A 24120-nucleotide genomic window follows, 5' to 3' on the forward strand; every position below is an offset into this window, starting at 1 on the left:
AGACATTTGTTTGTGGTTGGCGTTCAACGATTGGCGGACAAACACGTATAAAATCGTTGTTGGCAGGGAATGAGTTAAGGCTGCCAGAGTCTGGCAGCGGACTGGTGGACTGTACTACTAAGCAGCGCAGTATCTGTGATTTCCTAATAAAACAAGTCATTCGAATAATATAAGCCTACTGCGTTCATTCATTACGCACGTAGACTATACAGTACTGCGAGCGTGCGTGTGTTTGCGTGGGCACTGCGGCAGGTGGCCACGAGCTGTAGTAGCCTGTATATATGACGACAATACATTAATATAATCTCATTTTGATCGGTCGCAAAGCGCTTCCGCCACCATTTTTACATGTCTGCATCGCTTCAGTTGCATTTAATGAGCTGGACAGGTGTGTCTAAAGTCTCGACTTTTTGCAATTTCAGTTGCACACTGCCCTATTGGCTGCCTTATAAGGAGCTTCGGAGGTGTGGTTTGTATGCAAATGACCTAGACAGGAACGCGCGTTCATGTTTCTGAATGGCAACATTCCTCATCGCCGGTATCCCAGCTGTGATCGTTTGAGCCACTTAAGACATCTTCCCCACGCGTTTCAGAGTGAACTTGTCATCGATTCTGTCTCAGTCGGTTCCAAGATGGTTACCCTAAGAGAAGTCTTTGGAAAATGTTGGAGAATGAGACCCATTGTTCCTCCGAAAACATCAGTCGAATGGTTCGTCTGAGGTGCTCAATTGTTAGGATTTTATTTATTCTACAAATTACTACCAACTTTGGTAACACTTTATAATAACACTCAGTTATAAGCCCTTTATAAGGTATTTGTAGATAATGAACTTATCATGAACAAATCATTTATATACATTCGTAAATTATTATTAAATCATTTATAACTATATTTGCATAACATTTACAAATTAGTTCAACATTATTTATAACTCATTATCAACATTGTTTGTACTTGATTTGTTCATCATTAAATAATGTTGTTTAATGTGTAGTAACACATTTGTAGATGCTTTGAAAAATGGATATGAAAAACGACTATACTGTACCTCCATTTATTTGTTCATGTTCAACAAATGATTTGTTAAGACATTAATAAAACATCTATAAATCATTTGCAGATGCTATTGTGTGCCCTAATCTGAAGTGAAGCCTATTCATCATTAACACTTTGAATGCCACGAGGTGGCGCCAGAGGTAGCGCTTCAATGCCACCATCGGCGCCAATGTTACGCTTAATATCGCCTAATCTATGTTTTAAATTATGGCTATGTGTCTAATCTGCCCGTCGCTTATCAAAGAATCCTTTTCCAGTCAGTGCTGTCAAGGCAGATTGGTTTTTTATCGCTTCATTTCCGTTTGAGAGCATTTAGAAAAGCACCCGTTTTGAGGTAAAAACAGTTCATTCTGGACCATTCTATGATAATCGTCTTTTACTGGAATATTCCAGAACGTTGATATTCGTCGGCCTATTTATGAATAGTTTTCAAATAAACGCTAGATCATCAATATTATACGTGCACGCAAGCACATTCGAGTCGCGCACGGATAATCGCTGTGTTCATTTCCTCTTGGACTTTTACAGTGAAACCGAAAGAGCCCATTTCACAAAACAGCCTATATCTTCATCAAAATTAGTCTGATTATCCTAACACTGATAACATAGATTCCTTACCTGACATCAGATGGTATCCAACTGGTATATTCCAATTCCTGATCACCATTCGAAAAAATCGATAAGTGTATGGATCCAACGTGATACAGTAGTACACATGATTCCGCGGGGCTGAGAGGCTCCAGAATGAACTGTGGTAACCCCGGCTGGATCAGTGGACTGGAAAATGTGGAGTACCGGATTTTTTTCCCCATCCATTTTCATTGAGTCCATTCCAAAATCCCTTATGTCATCTGGGAGACGATAGGGGGTGCTTTTTTCCACATATGATCGCCGGCGGCGCTCAGGTATACTCGGGTGATGAAATATGATTTCAGATCGCTAAAAAAAATAAAAATAAAAAATCAGAGAAATCTCGTGAGTGGCTTTCAACATAACTATCGGAAACCCGAGATATCTCGTGTGTGGCAGTGAAAGTGTTAACAAATGTCTAATAGTTAATTTGTTTACTTTTTCATCACCCGTTACAAATGTTGTAGACAGCTTTCGGATACACCCTTCTTTGTGACATCAAACAGTGACAGAATTAGGAGGACTATAGATAAATGCATTTTTATTAACATAAAATACATGTGCATGACATAGTGTAACATGGGTGGGCACTAGGACCCAGGAGTACCCTGGCCAGGGTGTAGACGGAAGTCTCACGCGAGTGAGACTTGACTTCATGTTTGTTGCCGTCTGTTTAAATGGAAGCACGATATATTAGCAGAGCCAAGTTATTCGTGCTGCCCCACGCTTTTATTAAGGTATGAGACTGGTGGCCGGTTTAGTTGATGTATACAGAGGTCCTAATATTGTACCTCTCGCATATCATGACAGATTTAGACCAAAATCGATCATGCCACGCATGTGATCTGAATAGTGAGATCTTTTCTTTTTTCTATTCTTTATTATTTAATTTTTTCTTGTTTAACTGTGGATTGGGTGTTTCTTGTATAATGGTATAAATGATTATTTGTGTAAATTAGGTTGTACACCGACCATTAAGTAAATACTTGTTTAGTTTAGGAATAAGGGGCAGGTAACTATAAGATTTATTCTTCTTCCTGCTCCTTTTGTCCATGGAATGATATTTATGATTGTGTAATGAAGAAACTCTGATTGTATGATTCCATGTGGCAAATAAATACTCTGAACTGAGATACAAACGGAAGACAGACAGGGTTTCCTTTTGAGAAGTTGGAAAGAGCAGTGAAAGAGGTGCACCAGGGGAAGACTATACATGAGGTTGGAAAGGAGATGAAGATCAGCAGGATGCTTTTTTAGTCTGATTATCCTAACACTGATAACATAGATTCCTTACCCGAGGTCAGATGGTATCCAAATGGTTTATTCCAATTTCCGATAAATGTATTTATCCATCGTGTGTACAGTATAACACATGATCCGCGTGGCTCAGAGGCTCCAGAATGAACTTTGGTAGACCCCGGCTGCATCAGTGAGAAGTAAAATGTGGAGTCAGAAAGCCGTTCTCCCATTCACTTTCATTGAGTCCATTCCAAAAGGGTGATTTACCATCTGAGAGATGATAGGGGCGCTTTTTTCACATCCGAGCGCCGGCGGTCCCTGGATCTCCAACGGTAGGCTCGCGTGATGCAATACGATTTCAGATCGCTAATAAATACCCGAGAATACTCGTGACGTGGCATTCAACGGTCGGGGCGTAAACCCGAGAAAAGCCGTGAGTGGCATACAAAGTGTTAAGTAAAAATTGGCACTAGTTACCCCACTCTCCCCTACTCCTTGGCGTTTGGCCGGGGTCAGTACGTGGAATGCCTTCACATAATTAAAAAAAGCCAATCAGAAGTACAGCATTTCACTTTATGATGTCATACCAATTGATTCGCTATCATAGTTCCTTTTTGGAGTCAGGAACTAATCAACTGCAGAGTTATGTAAAATATTTTTTGTGTGGTATTCAATCAGGGAAGGGAATAACAAATTTAATTATATATGGGGTCTTTAATGTACATAGGATCACTGTTGATCATAAGAGACTTCTACCAGAAAAGCATTTATTCCAGTGTTTCTCACATCGTCTTTGCGGTCTCTCTGCACAGTGCTGTGATGCATGACAGGAAGAGTCCACCGGCCTCGCTCATCTGCTGTAAAACATCTATAAATGTGTTCCAATTCTAAATGTGTTGTACGGTAGGAAAAAAAAAGACTAAACAAGACAAAAAAACTAAACAATAAAAGTTTATTAAAATGAAAAATCTACAGGACATGCAATGATCAAATTTGTTGTCATTTGATGGGTTGAGAGGATTAAACTATAGATCCAGAGGAGACCAAGTGATGAGATATGTTTGAACCCAGCAAAGAGAGGTGGCTGGCAGCCCATCTTGGAGCAAGATAAACTGCACTGAACTGAATCCAAACTCCCACTGATCTGCTACCAAACAGATCCACTTAGATTTCAAGCACTCTGCACTCATATTTTCCACAATGCCTCATGGGTAACACTACAGCTCTTACACAACTGTATATATATATATCTCACTCATGCAATTTTTGTCAATGACTAGAAAAGTGCGTCCTTCAACGCTGAATGTCTCGTACTAAAAAAAAATATAATAATAATAAAAATGTTAAAAAGGATTGAAAAGTGATGACTGCTTTTCACCACCAATATAAGATGCGTATGTAGTGGGAGTGATCAGACTCTGAAGAAGCTGGTTAGCTTGCCCTGTCCGGCGATTAGCTTCTTACTCTGGGCCTTGACCTTTTTTCCAGTCATTTTGCTTGAGAGACTAGTAGCAGGAGGCTTTTTGTGTGGGGGCTGGTTTTCTGATCCACCGTGTTGTTGGTCCTCATCCACCTGCTTTCTCTTGACCGCCGGCCGGATGCCGGTCTTCCTCCTGGTGCCATGACCGGCTCCACCGCTCGGGGCATTTCCACATCTTGGCCCGAGAGCGGCTCCCGGGTGTGGAACTCTCCGATTCTCCGACTCCGTGTTCAGTTCTGCTGGAGAAGATGGGAACGGAGTGTAACAGTAGGCTTAACAATCACTAAAAAAAATATAATATTAAAAAATTAAAAGTGAGGAAGAAGAGAGAGGGAGGGGGAGGGGGGGGTATGATGAAATTGCTGACGTTCGCCTGCAGTTTAACAGCCAGTGTGTTTATTCTACAGAGTTTGAAATTGAACATTTGTCATGTAACCTGATGGAGTAGAGCCTGAATTCCCACGGAAAGAGAGGGAAAGGGAGGGAAAGGGAGGGGGTGATGGGAGAACAAGGGGAAAAGTGCATGTGTGTGCGTGCGTGCCTTTAGGTTTTTTACTACAGATGTGGGGGTGAGGTTTTATAGAATGGGGAATCATTTAAAGGTTGATGGTAAGTACCAGTCCCTGGGCTGGGACTGGGCAGGGTTCGAGGCCGGGGCCGAGGGAGGCGGGGCTGGGCACCGGGCCCAGCTGTGTGGCGTCACAGAGGGAATAAGAAGCCTTTTCCCAGCAGAAGGGGGGGCTCTGGGAGAGTTGCGTACACTCCACTACTTGTAATGAAATCTGGAGCCGTTCTCAAGCGACGTGCAGCAGAGTACATGCAATTGGATGTAACGCAGCTTAAGAGGTCCATACCTGCGTCCGGGTCCTGTACAGGGGAGGCGCGCTCTGGCCCCGGGCCCTCGCCCGCGGCTGGGACGGCGTTGCGTTTGGGGGCCGGATGCACACAGGTGGGCACCTGGCTGGCACTCGGGAACTCCAGCACACGGCTGAGGGGCAGGTCGTCCTCCTGGTACGTGCAGGCAAACTGGGAGCGGACGCCACGCTCTCTGGCCTGGAGTATTAAAATAAAATAAAATTAAATAAAGCCATTAAAACCTTTAAAAACTACCTTTTTTGCTTTGGAGTATCCTTACAATCACAGAATTTAAAGTCCAAGGTTAGAATGGGGTGGGAATGAAGATCTAATGAAGCCAGTGATATCTGTGGGCCTCAGCCGCGGCCACTGGGGATCCACCCGCTTTCATCCCTTGTTTTGATCCACGCCTGCTCCGGATTATCAAGGATTCGAGGATTTCACCCTTCCGGGCCGCAGTAGGGAAGAGGAATCCGATGGGGGGAAAAAAACACGGCGCGCAAAGCTGGGTGGGTCGGCACGGCACAAAGGGATCAAAGCCTGGGAAGAGGGGGCTTTTCAGAAAGAACTTCTTAAAAAAAGAGCACCTAGAAAAACACCAACCCCGAGACTAAAGGCGTACTACAATAATGGGAGCTAAAATGTGGGCCGCGTGCTAATAAAACATATCTGGAAGGCCTCTAACAATGGACGGGAGTGGGGTGGGGGGGTATCGCCAAACTACGACTGACCCAGAGGGAGAACATCTAATCCAATTACAACAGGTGGAGCGCCGGAGGTGGCACCGTGTGGTCAGAGGGGCCTCATTCCACCAGGGAGAAGAGAGAGAGAGAGAGAGAGACTGTCCCGGCGTAACCTCTGCACGGCGCTCAACCCCATGCTGCCGGAGACACCTGTTAAGACGGATAACACTTCCAACAGTAGGGGCAAGAGGTTTCTCCCATTCAGCGTTTTAAAACGCTGGGCGAATATGGGCGGGTCCACACGCACGGCACACCCAAGCCAGACGATGGACCGGAGATGGTGTGGCATCTTAGAAGGATAGTCTAAAAACAGTAGTTCAACCTTTTCTGTGTCGAGGACCCACATATTGATTCACATTGGTATATCATAATTACATTTCTCTAACTCAACGCATTCTATAACAGTACCTAAATATACAATTCTGGCCACTTATTTGTCACCTCAAAAGTTGTTAAAATGACCTAACTTGTCCAAGATTTCCCACGGGGAGAGTCCCGTCTACTTCTCAGGATGACGTGGCCGAGCGAAAAACTATTTGAATGTTTGGATCAAGATGTCCGTGTCCGGAGAAGCAGCCACTCTTCCAATAAAGACCCCACGTGGAAAACACTGGCCTTACTCCCGACTCCGGGGAAGACGCCGGTAAGCGCATTCCCCATAATGTCAGCGCATGTTCCTTTGAAGACCAATATAGATCATACAGTTATCGAGCCACACCAGCACTGATCATAAATATCGTCATCAAAACACAGTTTGCGTCTGTAGTTTTTTGGCCGTGTTTTTCCTAAGCGTTGGGGGGGGGGGGGGGGGGGGGGCGAACGTGTGTGTCCGCGTCGCCGTGCAAGTTTACGTCGGCGGCGCATGACGACACCGCTGGAAGGAGCGACCCGGGGATGGAGTCGTTCGGCAGACAACAGGAAACGATAACCTTTCAAGTTTCTCCCGCTCGTCCCGAGTTACGCGTCCGACATGGCGTTCTTCAAAGTGAAATGGATGCGGAGCGCTTCCGCCCGCCGAGTTCAGGAAGCGGTGAACTGCCCGGGGACCATTACGGCGCACTCAAACAGGAAGGCGGCCAGATTGTGTGTGGGGAGCTGAAGCGCCATCTGCTAGGGCAATCAAATAAAAGGGAGCCATTTTCAAGACAATGCGTTTAGCATACACGTTTGAAAAAGAGTTCAAACGGTTTACTTCCATGTTTATTAAAGATCAGCCCTTACCTTAAATCTAACGCTGGCGTTAATGGTTATTTATACGAATAGTATGTGTGATAAAGAACATTTTAGTGGCACTTGGGTTTTTATAAAACACAGATTTAAATGAAATTATTCTCCTCCACCGATACAGGCTACAGTGGAGCTCGCAGAGTCGAGGCCGTACACCCCGCTCCATTTGGTAAGCGAACCCACGCGACCATAATGTGACCACATCCGCATCTCATATTGACCCATGCAAACGTCAAGATAGCGACAGGACACGACAGGACCCAGAAGAGGAAGCGGGTAAATCACAGACATGCCAAGTCATTGTACGTGGGTGGTGGAGCTCTGTGCGAGGGTGGTGGAGCTCTCTGTACGTGGGTGGTGGAGCTCTGTGCGTGGGTGGTGGAGCTCTGTGCGTGGGTGGTGGAGCTCTGTGCGTGGGTGGTGGAGCTCTGTACGTGGGTGGTGGAGCTGTGCGTAACGTGGGTGGTGGAGCTCTGTACGTGGGTGGTGGAGCTCTGTCATCATCAGGAGGTTGATGGTTTGAATCCCCTATAGATGAGTATCTTTAAACCATGGATTCAAACAACACACTGAAACTAACACCTGGGGTAGAAAACACAGCTGTGCAAACGTAAACCGCGTGTAGGCAGTTAAGACGAGGGCTTTCGGCTACGTAAATAAATAATACGATACCGGGGAGAAATTACAGGATGTTAAGACATTATTTTTCAATGTTTGTACATCTGATTCAATTTGGTGAAAACTGATGTTTTGGATTTGGTCTCTCGGACCAAGGGGCCCACGTTACCTTGGGTTTCGGCAGCTCTTGCCGGCTCTGGACCCGGTTCTTCAGGGGTTCTGGAGAAGATCCAGTGGGCACCGCGGGGGACCTGGACACGGAACCACAAACGGAGGCGAGGATGTTTTTTTTCTTTTTCCGGTCGACATTTATAGAATTTTAGAAAGACATGGGAATATATAAACAAACACAAAACCGAGAAAAAAGACAATATATAAATATACAACTTAAAACAGAGGACCAACACATTAACAAGTAAAGAAAAAAAATGTAAATACAAAATAAGATATAAAGTAAGAGTTGGAAATTAGGTTGCGTTGTATGACAATGACAAAGAGTTGGGTTGGTATAGAGGCGAGCGACTGTGCCGACCTGAACAGCGTGAGGAGGCTGCAGGTTCCCTCAGCCTCACTGAGGACGAGCTGCTCCTCGGACAGAAGGTCCGCCTTGTTCCTGGAGGGCGGAGTCAAGGCTTCCTCATCCAGCAAGGCCATCAACACCTTCACGGTCTCCCGACCTCCCAAAGCAGTAGCATGATTGATAGTATGCGCTTTGGGCTGGGGAAAGAAGTGTATATATAGAAGATAGTAAGGGTAAATATGTTTTGCACATTCATTAATATGGTCTTGTCATGCATAACTCCTTAAAAGGTGCTACTGCTCAGAAAAACGAAAGTTTACTTCATTGTAGACAAATTGGAACGATTTGTTTTCAATTGTAGATAGTGTGGCCCAAATATATATATATTTTCTTTTATATACAGAACATAACCATTTGCAGCATGATACTTGATAGTATTATATAGTATAGTATTGTATATTATCTTGCACAGTCTCTGGAGCGTAACAGTAAGAAGCATTTTGTATAAAAGTATTCTGTACTTCTGTATGACAACTATTAAAGAAACTTGATACTACTAGTGGTTGACTGATGGATGATAAAAAGGCCAATATAATAACGATAGTTGGGAGTAGGAAAAGGCAGATAGCCGATATCTGGCAGTGACATCAACTTCTGGCAACACGTATTCGCAAGTTAAACAACAAATCACACAAAGCCCTCCGTCGCGGTAGGCTACAGTAACGGCCAACAGACGTCCCTTTATATGAAATTCCCACTACTAACGTTAACAATGAAGAGGAGCATGTGGAAAGCGTCGAGGCGGTACCAGCAGCTACACTTAAAACAAACCGATGTTTCAGCGAGGCAACAAGTACGAGGTACACAGGATGAGCTACAATGCGCCGCCTGCTAATTATGTCAATGAAAGGATCGTCTGAAAAGGAGTCGTGTGCCAACAAAAGATATTGTTACAGAGAATTATTTTATTCACAAAATGGTTAACCATTCAACGTTATTGAAGACCTCCGTGACCGATAAGCACTTATGATTACTTTCCCTAACCATGTTTTCATGCATTTATTTATGACAGCAATGCGTATTACACGATACAGGGCGTTAACATTCTACATTTGGCCGGTAAATTTGAATCCGATCGGCCACGTTGGCTGGCCAAACCCTGGTCGACCTACACGATACTGTGAAACAGAATTGCTCCTTAACCCTTTCACTGCGACAATACAGAAGGGTAACCCTTTTCACTGCCACACGACAAAGGGTTAACCCTTTCACAACCACACTACAGAAGGTTAACCCCTTCTCTAAACCACACTGGGCGGTAGTGAAAGGGTTAACCTTCTGTAGCGTGGTAGTGAAAGGGTTAAATTTACCCAAAAGGCTGAGGTACATTACCCTGGCTGGGCTGATCCCGGTACCACCAGCAGTGTGGCTGAGGCTGTGGTGGAGCTGGGAGATCCTCTCCTTCAGGTCTTTGGTGGCTTCCCCGGCCGCTACACACACCTCCTCATGACTGCCGCGTCCCTTCACCAGCGCTGCTCTGATGCTGGCCACTAGCCGCGCTCCACACACACTGAACACAAGACGGGTAACGTAAAGGGACGATTGGATCAAGGCCTTTAGCAGAGCTGCAGAAAAGGCACAATTACACATTTTGGAATATAATAGGGTTGGGTACCAAACTCTGTACTTAAAAAAAAATTGGTAGATCGTTTTTTTTTTTTTACTACCGGGCAGTCCGGTAGAGAGAGAGAGAGAGAGAGAGAGAGACGGGGGAAGACATTCGGCAAAGGTCGCCGGGTCCGGGAGTCGAACCCGGGACGGCCGTGTTGTGGTTCGCCACTCGGGGGCGCCCCTAAACTCTGTACTTTTAAGGGTACAGAGTACCGACCAAATTACATCAGTACTACGGAGTACCGATTCACGCTAGATCAGTCTGTAGCCAATTTCAGCACCTTTACACGTTTAGTATAGGAGTGTAATATACTAGACAAGAGGGAGCCTTTTCCACAAATTATATATATATATTACTGAGTGTCCCATCTCTTGGGTCTTTGGAAAGACCAGGTGAGGCCAGATAATGTTGATATTTAAACAAAATCGAGAGATTTATCTTGTGGTGTGTTACAACAATAAATAATAAAATGTTCTAAATAAATAATGTTGTAAAAAAAAAAAAAAAAAGAGAAAAAGGTTATAACAGAAGAGAGTAAAGTACAGAAGAAAAATATATAATGATTTACAGATACTGATTTACAGGAACTGGTACTGGTATCGGTTCAAATGTGAACGGTACCCAACCCTAGCTGCAACCAGAATAGATCATATCAAACTTGACAACATAAACATTCTAAACGGGCTCAAGCCGTTCCCTTCCCTGGCAACGGGATTCCTCTGAAGAACATCTATAAGTTAAATCCCGTGACCCGTCAGTCGGTCACAAAAAGAGTGACTGAAATTGAGATCATAGAAGTTAAAGAACTGTAGTGAAACGTAGGACAATGGATATTGGCTGTGTAAAAGGCGGCATGGTGGTGGTGTCGCCTCACAGCAAGAAGGTCCTGGCTCCGAGTCCCACTTGGGGACCAGGTGGGGTATCTCCCGGGCCTTTCTGTGTGGAGTCTGCATGTTCTCCCCGTGCTCGTAAGGGTTTCCCCTCCAGAAAAAGATAAATCCAATGGAAAAACATGCGGAACAGATCGCTATAGCGCAGTCACGTCCACGATGAAGATGGACAGGAGCACTTGGGATCGGTCCCTGGGTGTGGCCCAGGGGCCCCACGCCACAACCCATGTCTGCTCCCGGCTGCACATGGGGGGGGGGTTCCCATGTGTCACCCATTGCATGTGTGCGTTCGCTGCACATGACTACGTTGCAATGTGTGCTAGCCTACGAATAAAGACTTCTCTGAGTCCGTACACCTACTGTAAATTGTACCTAAATTGCACCTCATCCCATTTCTGCCTTGCACTATATAGTATTGTATATTAGTACACTGCATAGTATTGTGTATTGTATATTATATGGTAACTCAGTTACGTCTATTCTGCATTGAACATTGTACACATTTTTTTTACTTCTAATTTACATACTTATCTTATCTTGTCTTGCACAGTCTCTGGAGCGTAACAGTAAGAAGCATTTTGTATAAAAGTATTCTGTACTTCTGTATGACAACTATTAAAGAAACTTGAAACTTGAGTTTAATCTTTTAAAAAGACAATGTTGGGGGAAGACTACTCTAACACGTTCAAAATTAACCAGAAGATGTCCCAATAATAACAATGTGAAATCAACTCGAGCGCCGTCGCTGTATGCACCACGTTGGTCTACGAGAGTCTCCAGGAATGATCTCATGACCACAAAGTGTCTTCACTGTTCTATTCTACCTTCGGGAGGAATCCGTTCCATGTCCCAAATTACCGACTACACTCCACGGTCATGGGAATAGCACAAGTTTTTGTTTCAGAATGGATTCTCCCTTAGATCTCGATAATGTAGACCCCCATTAACAGGGAGATTATAAGACCCTATAACAAAAACCTCCCTGGGTCCCAACGCGTTCAAAAACATTTAGTCAAGTCATTGTTGCAATCCAAAAGTCAATCCACCATATGCCTAGCAAAACGAATTACTTCCTCATCCACAGAACTAGAACTAATTCAATTGAGTCGCTTTTGGATTGCTTAACCCGAGAACTTTATCCGATCGTGCAGTGCACTGCAAGGCTCAATGTTAGAAAAAAAAAAGAAAAAGCGAATATCAGCGAATATAAAGTAAGGTGCGGAGGCATGAGTCCAACCCTGACCTAGCTCTGTAACAGAATCATCTGGGAGAACAGATGTTAGCTGAACAAGGGGCCCTGAACCCTCCATAGCAGGGGGTTTATGTGTGGAAACACAGAACTGCGCTGAGGGTGGAAAGAGAAGGGGAAGCGGAGGGCGCAGGCTGCTCTGGTTCAGATCATACCGTGTCGCGGGCGGCGCCGGGAGGAAACCCTCGGCCGTAAACACCCCGCTGCAGAGAAAACCCCCCAACAATAGAACTCAAAATCCATTGTATTATACAGCCTCGTAACAATGTGCTACAGCTCCGACTTAGTAAAAAGAATATGGTCGCTACTGTGGCCGATAGAAAAAGATGACGTCTTTTTCGCGAGCTTTACATCAAAGCCAAGCTGTCAAGTCTTCAAATCATTGAATGGCCAAACGGTTTCCGATAACCAACTTTGTTGCATTGCCAAAAGCATGATGGAGAACATACCAAACTGTCTGCAATAGCAGATTGGGATGGTGATCTGAGAAGCTTAAAGTTTGATGATAATTCAACTTGGTAAGCGTAGCAAGGAAGGAGCAATTTATCATTTGACATAGAAGAAAAATGGGCTTTGATGTAGCAAGGATAAACATGCTTTAGCAATCCAAATGCTATCGAGAGATCCCCGAGTCGAGACATCATTAGTGGGGTTTGAAGGCGGAGAGATAAAGATCTGTACACCGCTATGGGGATTGAGGCAGGTGGGATTTGATGCAAAGGTTAAGCAGGTCACGACTCATCTGGGATTTTGACGTGGCCTTCAAAACAATAGGTATAATATCGCTACCACCAGCTGGCCTACATGCATTGATTCTTTGTAGTTAATTCTTTGCCAGGAGATTGAGGTGGTGACATCATAAGCTGCTATGGTACGGGGGGAAAAGGAGAGTTTTACACAGATCACAGATTCAACGTGCACCGTGTACCTGGGGTCAGGGGTCTCTCCCAGTACCTCCTCCAGGTCATCTACAAACTGGACAAAGTCAGAGAGGCCTTTGATATGTTTCCTCAGGGGGTCAGACAGAGCGGGTGCATAGCCTTTCCCTCCTAGGTGGATGACCCTCACAAACGACGTAACGGCCTGTTAGGAAGAGAGGAGAAAAGATGGACATTTTTGGTATTATTATTATTTATTTATTTTTTACTGAAGGGGGAGGGGCTTCTCTGTACTTCCTCAAAATCTGAGCTGCCTGTGTGACACAACTAATCCTGTGAGCCCATCATGGTCGCCATTGCACAGCTGGGAATCTACGCATGGAAAAAAGATTTCCCGCAGCAAAACTCTTAGCTATAACAAGTTTGTGTAAGCTAGGGATGCTGTGATTTTTATTTTTTTTGGTACTTCATTGAAATGTTTGTGTAAAACTAATTGTTATTTAATATACAACATTTCTAACGCGTTCAAAACACATGGGGAGGGGAGGGGGGGTCTTTCATTTCAAAACGCCAAGATCCCATCACTTTGATATTCATGTTACATAATAGGAAAGCGTATATACATTCTTACCAGAAAAAGTGAAGTGCCACTGTTGCGAGCAGCATGCTTCAGGTCAGTGAAAGCAGTTTGTCCAAGAGAGCGACTAGGCATGTCGAGGGTATGGGCTAGGGCCATGTCGTTCTTAGAGTTCACCAGCAAATCCAAATAGGAACAGAAAACCCTCCTCACTGCCCTCTTTACCTATTCAAAAAAGTTATGGAATTATCCAATATATAACCATGTCAGTCAGGGTGGAACAGAAACAGAACAATGGATCGATATAATCTTTCATTAGAGGCTATAAGTCACAACCTTCAACCAACACTAGGGGCACTTCACCAGAAAACAATGCAGATATATTTTGCACATAATCTCACACACACACACAACAGTGTGTAACACTCTAAACAGTTTTGCACATGTTAATTTAGTTAGACAGTTATTAGGAATACATTTGTTGTTGAATATGGCTGGCCACCATGCAGTGATGTCATCGGGGGGGACATTTAATCTGTGTGTTACTTGATGTGGATAAGGCTAATAAAGCTCATGTATTTGAGTTGTCCGATGATGACACGGGTTTCCCCCCCCACTGGTCCCCAGCTGTATAATTACACCACGCTTTGCTCGCTTCATATCATAGCTGGGCAAATTAACTAGACAGAAATGAACTTCCGAAGTCATTTCATTTGACTTACTCTGAAGCCTTTTATACGACCTAAACACAAGATCCAAACCACTGATGTCGTCAACGCCAACCCCGAAGTTGTTCAAATGGTTCCACTTCTGAGAGTCCGTCCGTTTACATGAGACATGAGAGTGAAAATAACTCATTTATTTTACGATATAATCAAGATGTCAGCCACCAGTAAACAGAAATTCTCCATTGAAATGTTGATGTTGAACCATTTCAATAACTTTGGGGTAAGTATTTGACAAAAAAAAAGTGGCCCAGATATTACTTTTAGGTCATATGAAATGCTTCAGAGTAAGTAAAATAAAATTGCATACCATCGCCCGGGAGAAGTTAATTTCAGTTAAGAGTAAATTACTTTGAATATGGCTGCTGGCCGCCAGTGATGTCATCAGGGGGGGGGGGGGACATTGAATCCTTGTGTTGCGTTAATTACAGCCCAATGTGATCAAGTAGCAGCCACTAAAAGTCAAGGTATTTGCCATTCTTTCCTTCTACACCTGTAATCAACACAACACAAGGATTCAATGTCCCCGATGACATCACCGGCGGTGGCCATATTCAGACTAATTTACTCACAATAACCAAATAAAATTAAAATGATTGAAAATGGCCAGCAAACTGCAGTGTACATAGTCAACAGCTTATATGCGTTTGAACCCACATGTCATGACGACGCTCATCAGGCTAGCTGGTAGAACAGTAGCGAGCCACTACCTACCAACCACTAACACATCAGCGTGTGACGAGAGCAGCTGCAGGAGACGGCCCTGTCACAGGAGCCCTTCCTCCAGGCTCGCATTGTGTTGTGTTTTAAAACATCAGCCTGGTCATTGAATTCACATTGCACTCTTAAATCCGAGTGATATGATTTAAAGGTCCTGTTAATATGAGCGAGGCGGATTCCAGAGAGTAAATGAGTGCTGTGAAGAAGAAGAAAGAAGTAACAAACTCTTGCCAGAGGGAGAAAAAAAAAGAGAAAAAAAGAACCAAGAGGGGTCCTGTTGTACTATGGCGAGAGCCAATGAGGCAGTTCATATTCCTAACAAACCACTCATGAGTGGAGAAAGGGTAAATGGTTTCTTATGGACCATTAGGAAATTATTCATACTGTTTTATTAATTTATGGAAGACTGGAAAATGGGACTACCTGGGAGCTGCAGGGGCTGGGTTTGCTGGACGGCGTTGAGGGGACTGGGGAGTCACTTAGCCTGGAGACCTCCGTGCTTCCTGACAGAAACTCAAACAGCTGGACCTTGGCAACAGAATAAAAACACAGATCCGGCGATAAAACCGGCTGGCCTCATCTCTCTTTAAACACAGTAGCTTTATCTGATCATCCACAAATCAAAGTAATCAGTCTGGGGGTTCAATCAGGGCCCCTACTACTACCACCACCACTACTCACCGGGCTCAAGGGCTGCTCTGGGTCTGGGTCGACTCTCAGCTGTTTGTACATGGAGTGGATATCGACCAGGTCCATGGTGTTGGAGCGTTTCAGGAAGGACCCGTACGCCTCGCGGATGAGGTCATAATTGTCCGGACGCGGGGAGTCGCTCAGGGGCAGGTGAAGTCTGTCTAGCAGTAGGTGTTTCCAGGCCAGCAGCACATCACTCAGAGCCACTTTGAACTCGCCTCTCTCCTGTCGCACAAGAGAGGGAAAGCAGAGGACGGAGGCAGCGACAACAATTATTGGCTGCCTGGAACCAATCGCAGCTCAAGGGAAGACCCTTCTTCCTCTCCACCTACACAGTGTTATGGGACGTGAGCAGTCTCCAGAGGAAATCTGTGGTAATGTAATTGGTTATGAACATGGCAGTTGGCCTACTGATCTCCCCAAAGCCAAAAAAAAATGCTTCAGTGAAATATATAGCCAATCGGTGATGTGGATATGGCTAATAAAGCTCATGTATTTGAGTTGTCTTGATGACACAGGAGGGTCTCTCTCCTCTCCCCCGGTACCTGGCTGTATAATTACACCACGCTTTGCTCGCTTCATATCACAGCCAGACAAATGAACATGGATCAAAATAAACTTCCGATATCCTGGGCGACACCATGTTATGTAATTTTATTTACTCAGAAGCATTTTATACGACCTAAAGATAACATCCAAACCACTGATTTGTCAAACGCTTACCCCGAAGTTGTTCAAAATGGTTCAACTTCTGAGAGTGTCCCGTTTACTGGATGCTGCCATAATGAATCGAATGAAACATGAGTGAAAATAACTCATTTTACGTTATAATCAAGATGTCAGCCTCCAGTAAACAGAAATTCTCCATTGAAATGTTGAATCATTTCAACAACTTTGGGGTAAGTGTTGACAAATAAGTGGCACTTTACATTTGTCATATAAAATGTAAAATAAAATGACACACATCCGGGAGATCTAAAAGGTCATTTCAGCCCATGTTCATTTGCCCGGCTGTGATATGAAGCAAGCAAAGCGTATAGCAGTACACATACAGCCGTGAAGGAGCAATGGTTTCCCCCAACCTTTTATTATGGCAGGTGACCCCACATTGAAGTCGAGATACTTTCTGGGACCCCCAACTACATTTAAGAAACATGAGAATTAGGTGTTCACGTCATAATGAGCCAATTAACCATGTTCCATTGCCCAAGGGGGAACTAACTGTATATAATGTAGCTATGCTGTATGGCTGCATGCCTGGCTTTCACAGTGGCTCCCGTGTAGTAATGAATGGCATTATCATTTTTAAGTAATTTTAGATATTATCTATTTTTGTAGGGACACCATTTTAATATCAGGGGGCCCAACGTGGGCCATGCCTTGACCCCAAGCTCTTTAGGAGTGGGGCTAATATTTGAGTCCGTGGGAATTCCAATAGTTACCTGTTTATTAACTTCTGCTATGGCCAGTTGTAGAACCATCAGCATGCCATCAGCCCCATGAATGGTGGTTCTCTCAGACTGAAGAACCCTGTGGCATTCTCTTCGGAAGATCCTCACCATTGTCTTCAGACTGTCTTCTAAAGTCGACATCTTCCTATATACAGGAACAATGTTTTATTTCAAGCAGAGTGGCAACGGTTAAATCGTATACATGTATAAAGACAATAGTATATACTCTCTTTTCTGGACTCTTTTTGTATCACAAACAGTACTGTATTTGCAAATCTGGTATGTCATGTATAGATGTAGCAGTACTGTCTATCTGTATGTCGTGTGTGTCATGATTAATTGAAAATGGGGGACCCTGATGTAAACAAGACGGAAGTCTTTCTCTGGTCTGCATCCCCTTAACAATTGTATGTATTGAGCCGCACTGTATTGTACCCATTCTGCAATCTGTTAAAGTTTTCAATCAATCAATCAATCAAACAAAACATTGTAGCTCCCAAGTCCCAACCAACTAGACTGAACACACTAGCCATCATTTAAATGCAACAGTGTACTTACGATGGCTACAACAATGTATCACAGAAAACATTCGCGAATCATTTAAAACAAACCTAGAATCAATAACACAGGAAAAAACACGACAATGCAGCAGCAGCCAGCAGGAACACAGCTGAAACGATTTGAAAAAGTAACGTGTACTCCCCTGACCAATAGGAGAGAAGTATTTATCGCAACAGCCAAACCATGGGCCGTCGTCCCTAAAACCAAAATGTGTCTTTCGGCCAATAAAATGTAACTTTCATACATATACAAACGTAACTTTAACTTGTAATAATTGTGAAATAATTAACTCAACGACGCTTGGTAATAATATTGAAATATAATTGTATTTCCTCACGTACGTCGTGTGCGAGCACCCCCGGCCGTTTCCCCTAAATGGACCGGTCCACTTCCTACCCGGAAGAGATTGGAGACATCGAAAAGGCGCGCGCGCACCGTGGGCTGTGTGTGGAGCTATCTGTATCTGGTAAATATATACAACACGCAGATGTCTACTGTATCTGAGATAGTAATGTATTACCCGACCGCATGACATACAGTTGTATGTGATATTACTGACTAGCGTAATAGCGTTGCATTTGCTGCATTGTATCACAAACAGTACTGTATTTGTAGATCTGGTATGTCATGTATAGATGTAGCAGTACTGTCTATCTGTATGTCATGTATGATTAATTGAAAATGGGGGACCCTGATGTAAACAAGACGAAAGTCTTTCTCTGGTCTGCATCCCCATAACAATTGTGTGTATTGAGCCTTACTGTATTGTACCCATTCTGCAATCTGGTAATAACATTTTCAATCAATCAATCAATCAATCAATAAACCTTTGAATAGCACACAGTATGAAGTTGGTGACTTTAGAGTCTTAATAACGTTAGACTGCAGTTGGATGGCATTATTTTATAGCACACCTCTGCGTAATTGTGCATAGATGTTTTCGTTTAGCTACATCAGTTTGATTGATTAGAACATTTTTATTAACAGATTGCAGTATGGGTACAATACAGTACAGCTCAATACACACAATTTTTAAGGGGATGCAGACCAGAGAAAGACTTTCGTCTTGTTTACATCAGGGTCCCCCATTTTCAATTCATCATAACATATATGACATACACGACATACAGATAGACAGTACTGCTACATCTATACATTTATTATGACATACCAGATTTACAGATACAGTACTGTTTGTGATACAAGAAGAGTAAAAAAGAAAAGAAGAGAGTATATACATTTGATGAAGAAACTACATTGTAGGAGGTGGGGGGGGGGGGGGGGGGGCTGTACATTGGAGGTGGTTGGGTGGGGGGGTAACTATTGGATTATCGACAACCTTACTAAGGTCCAAGAAGAGGGTCTCGTGTATTACTTGGTTAGGACATTTACTGTACATTGGAGGGGGGGTTGGGTTAGGGTATTTACAGGGGCCAGTTTTGAATTGCAGTCTCCCGTAGGTGCTCCTTGAGAGTGGTTTTGAAAGTGGGTAGTGATTCACATTCCTTTACAGCTTTGGGTAGGGCGTTCCACATTGATGTGGCATAATTGCTAAATGTGTTTAGTCCCTTGTTTGAGCCGAATCTGGGTTTAACATGATTTATGGAACTCCCTCTGGTGTTGTGATCATGGTATTCACTGACCTTTGGGAAGTATTTTGACATGTACATGGGTACCATGGGTACCAAAGGTCAGTGAATACCACGACCACAACACCAGAGGAAGCTCAACAATCATGTTAAACCTAGATTCGGCTCAAACAAGGGACTAAACACGTTTCGCAATTATGCCACATCAATGTGGAACGCCCTACCCAAAGCTGTAAAGGAATGTGAATCCCTACCCACATTCAAAACCGCTCTCAAAGAACACCTACGGGAGGCTGCAATTCGAAACTGGCCACCGTAAATGTCCAAACCCAATCCAAATCCAATTCATTCACCTTAATTTACTTAGTCGTGTAGTGTATCTTGTAGACCAGGCCCATTGCAAGTTGCTGTACTCTGTCATCTACTCTAAGCCATCCTAGGTAGTCAAAGTGGGCAGGGGTGAGGTGGGTTCTAGGGGTAAGGTCAAGCAGTAGTCTGACCAGTTTGTTTTGTGATGTTTGTAATCTTGTTTTTAGCGCCTTTGAGGTGCTTTGGTACCATGAGGTGCAAGCATAGTCGTAGTACCCTTGAATGAGTGCTCCTGCCAGAGTCTTTAACCAGTTTAATTTACGGTATAATTGTAACAGCTTTTTTTCAGCTTCTATTTCAAATCTGTTGTAGACATAATCTGGTTGGAGGTCATCTAGGGCTAAACCCAAAATGGCAAATGTTTAAAGGACCAATCCTTATTCCAAATAAAATAGGATAGGAGACATTTCTTTTTGTAGTTGATTGGCAGAGTTGATCTATAAAGGTAAATAAAACCCCTATTCTACAATTGGCTAAATATTGACTGTAAAAGTAAAATTGGACTAATACAGATTGCTTTATAATGCCTTTTAATATCGTCTGCCGATATATTGATAAACCCTAATGAAAATAGTACTGATCGTCTTGAAGTAATGCAGTGCCTGTCAAATTGGGGGGGGGGAAAGCTATAAGTAGAATGAAATAAATGGATGAAAGGTTTCCAAAATGAACACAATACTTTATTGATTACATGCAATACATACTGAAGTCATATCTGGCAAGAATCACCCTGAATTATCACAACTTTTATACACATCATCTGTGAGAGGGATGCACCGATACTGGTATTGGATATCGGTCCAGTACCATACTAAAGTAGAATATTGGTATCAGAGAATTTCATACCAAGAAACACGTCCAATGTGCCAGAAATCAAAGCAAAGTGACTTGATTTGCTGCATTTTTTTGTTGAGAAAAAAAAAACACATCTCAATAATTGTTTTCATTCATTGATCCCAAAATGACAGTCAAAGTCTATACTGTTCATTAAAAGTAATGTATCGGATCGGTACTCTATATCTGCATCGGGACTAAAAAAGTTTGATCGGTGCATCCCTAATCTGTGACAATACGTCACAATGCTACCTTCCTCTCTGTCATTGGTTGGTGGCTCCCATCCTATTTACCATGTAGCATGTACACATCATGACTTTAACCAAATCATACCACCACCCTCCTCCAACAGATGATGCGATGTGGTTACAGATGAACACATATTAACAAGCCTACAGTATATTTACACATAGACTAGGGTAACTAGGCTATATCATATCATCAGTTAATTAAACCAGAGTATTCATGTTATTATTCACAAGCACATTTCATAACCGTTATGGTTTGATTTTCTACCACAAGTTTTCTTCATGAAGAAATATGGTTAGAGTTGTCCGACTTGTCTCTATGCCGGCTCACCGTCATCCCTTACCGTGGCTTTGGACATGGTGTTTGGGTATTTTTGGACAGACGCTAATATTCCAAAGCCAGTGCCACTGTCATTGATTTAGCTAGCTCACATGTGGCGCTCGTTAGGCCGTTCGTTGCGGCGTCTGTAGGGGTCGCTCTAACCTGCTGTGAAATGACTACTACTTTGTGTACTATTACGGCTTAATTGTAATTAGGCGATTTAATAGTCTAGTTTTTCCACAATAGGAACTTTTGTGGCATAATACCAAGATGTCGTAATGTCAAAAAATAAAAGCTTGGTGGGTTATCGAGTCTGATACACGATTCTCTCTCACAGTTTTTTCTCTCTCATCCGAGTAGAGCTTTTTCTTTGAAGCATCCTGACTTCCGTGAGTGCCTGTTAGGGTTGGGTACCGTTCACATTTGAACCGATACCGGTACCAGTTCCTGGAATTCGGTATTGGTACCTTTTTCGGTACTTAAACTCTTGAGCCCTAGCACCTCTAGCCCTATTTTCTGAAAATCCGCCTAAAAATACACACCTAAGTAAATGGAAGATTGCTCCACTTCTACAAGGTCCATTTGCATGCTCTTGGTATCTAGGGACATCTATGGATCTCAGGGAATGTATTCCCAGTGTCAGAAATATTGTGTGTTACTAGGCTTGAGTAAATTATAGTGAACCAAAGGAGAATATCGATTCTATTTTCTTTATTTAAATGTTTCATCTTTGACGGTGAATAACACCATGCTAAAAATGACCAGACGGCACCTTCTTGAGATCACATGTACAAGAAATCTAAGCAAATTAATAAAGGGAAGATGATTAAACAGAAGGTTTTGTAGATACAGTACTGATTTCTGCCATCCGGACACATGCAATTTGAAATATTATTATACAATATAGGTCCTATAAATGACCTTATTATAGCCAAGTCGCACATCTATGGATCCGGCCAAATCTCCTCTTTCCAATGGCAGAGTTCAATCTGGATTTATTATCACCAGGCGTGCAGCAATAACCGTGAATGAAATCTACTCGTAAGTACAGTTACTTTTTTATTATGTAGATTCCTCCACCATTTTTTAACGGATTGCAATGCCGTTTTTGCTAGACGTTCACAGAAGGGTAGATAAACTAACTGCGTTCTAATTTATGCCAATAACGTTCAGTTTTGTGGTAGATAATCCTGAAAAATAAGATAAATAAAAAAGTGAATCCACAACAAGTCATTTGATAGACAGGAGCTGGCTTCAATGAGCTGGGTAGTGTAGTTTTTTGAAATTCCAACGCCATTCGAAAGCCCTGGGTCTCCTCTCCTCATAATGACTACAAACAAAATGGCGGCGCGCATTTCTTTCCGTCGATATTCGCTAGTTTCTGAATACATTTCCAAAACTCATTTCACTAATAACACTAACCTATTGGTAAACAAACTTATTGCTGAAAATACACTGACTGCTGTTTTGACGGGGTTAGGGTCTTTACTCCTGGCTACATTTGGGGGCGAAAACGCAACATTAATTCATACAGTCTGTAGAGATGGACATTTTATGGCGTGATGTCATTTGCGGTCCGTCGGGCTAAAGAGGTTGTAATTTTAGTTGTAAAAAAATTACTTCTCAATTTCAACATTGTTATTTATTTAGAACATTTAGTTATTTATTGTTGTAACACATCACACAAAATAAATCGAATGATCATGTATTATGTTTTTAAATGTTTAAATATCAATCTGGCCAACCTCAGTAAATATGATCAAACTCCTCTGACCTCATCTGGTCTTTCCAAAGACCCAAGAGACGGGACAGTGATATTATATATTTGTGGAAAAGGCTCCCTCTTGTCTAGTAATATTTTTTGAAGTCTTTATTTCGAACATGCAATGAATACAACAAACAATAACAAAAAAGAAAAACAACTCAATCTGCATGTTCGAAAAGGAGTAGGAAGAAGTATACACTTATTTAATCCTACCCCTTTTCCACTACTCAAATGAGTGTACTATTTTAAACATAAAAAAGAAAAGAAAAGAAAAAAAAAATATATATATATATATGCAAAACAAAAAAACAAAAACTATATATGTATAAAATAAAATAAAATAGAAACAAAATAAAAATGTAAACACCTGTGAATATCAAGTCCCTTCTTCATCCCTGTACCTTGTGAACATAATTTACTTATACATCAGTTTGAATTGTCTCATGTTTGGACATTGCTTTAACACCACATTAAGACTGTTCCACAGTTTCACTCCACATATTGAGATGCAGTGTTTTCTCATGGTAGTGCGTACGTTTAGCACCTTTAAATTGTGTTCTCCCCTCAGATTATAACCCCCCTCCCTATCAAAGAACAATTCTTGAATGTTTCTTGGAAGTGCATGACTTTTTGCTTTATACATTAATTGTGCCGTTTTAAATTCCACAAGATCATTTAACTTCAATGTCTTTGACTCCAGAAACAATATGTTAGTGTGATCACGATAACCTGCAATGTGAACTATCCTTATGGCCCTTTTTTGGAGTATAAAAAGTGGTTGTAGTGTAGACTTATAATTGTTTCCCCAGACTTCAGCACAGTAATTTAAATATGGTAAAACTAGTGAACAGTAGAGAATGTAGAGTGATTTTCTATCCAGGATGTGCTTTACTTTACTCATGACTGAAATGCTTCGTGAGAGTTTAGATTGGACATGTTTTATGTGAGGTTTCCAACAGATTTTATGGTCTATTATTACACCTAGGAATTTATTTTCATAAACTCTTTCAATAATCACATCATTTATTTTAACTTGTACCTGAGTATCCAATCTACAGTTTCCAAACAACATAATTTTAGTTTTGCTCAAGTTCAATGATAATTTGTTTCTATCAAACCATTCCTTCAATTTCTTCATTTCAGATGTGATGACCTCTAAAAGCTGCTGGACATTCTCACCAGAAAAAAAAAGATTAGTGTCATCCGCAAAT

General features: G+C 42.5%; 2 protein-coding genes across 5 annotated transcripts in view; one reads left to right on the forward strand and one right to left on the reverse strand.

Annotated features, from left to right (window-relative positions):
• Window positions 1–3945: 3945 nt before the first annotated feature.
• Window positions 3946–17862, reverse strand: parpbp (PARP1 binding protein; the record flags this gene model as incomplete). 4 transcript variants are annotated; one of them, XM_084330657.1, is made up of 11 exons in its annotated part: window positions 3946–4645; window positions 5261–5459; window positions 8019–8100; window positions 8382–8566; window positions 9762–9939; window positions 13109–13263; window positions 13690–13860; window positions 15504–15608; window positions 15762–15995; window positions 17213–17349; window positions 17833–17862. In XM_084330657.1, 10 exons carry the CDS (start codon window positions 17330–17332, stop codon window positions 4338–4340), a joined length of 1737 nt encoding a protein of 578 aa, XP_084186783.1. In that variant the 3' UTR covers window positions 3946–4337. The 4 variants fall into 4 exon arrangements, with proteins under 4 accessions (XP_084186783.1, XP_084186782.1, XP_084186781.1 ...); XM_084330656.1 differs by lacking the exon at window positions 17833–17862 and having other exon boundaries at window positions 15504–15602; window positions 17213–17362; XM_084330655.1 differs by lacking the exon at window positions 17833–17862 and having other exon boundaries at window positions 3946–4642; window positions 17213–17362.
• A 335-nt stretch (window positions 17863–18197) lies between these two features.
• The window catches only part of nup37 (nucleoporin 37), a 43413-nt gene continuing 37490 nt past the window's right edge, over window positions 18198–24120 (forward strand). Inside the window, exon 1 of the mRNA XM_084330326.1 lies at window positions 18198–18248. The gene's annotated coding sequence lies outside the window, so the exon portion shown is untranslated. The remainder of the gene's footprint in view (window positions 18249–24120) is intronic.

This window comes from Notolepis coatsorum (genome assembly GCF_963971535.1).
Source record: "Notolepis coatsorum genome assembly, chromosome: 15".
Lineage (NCBI taxonomy): Eukaryota > Metazoa > Chordata > Actinopteri > Aulopiformes > Paralepididae > Notolepis > Notolepis coatsorum.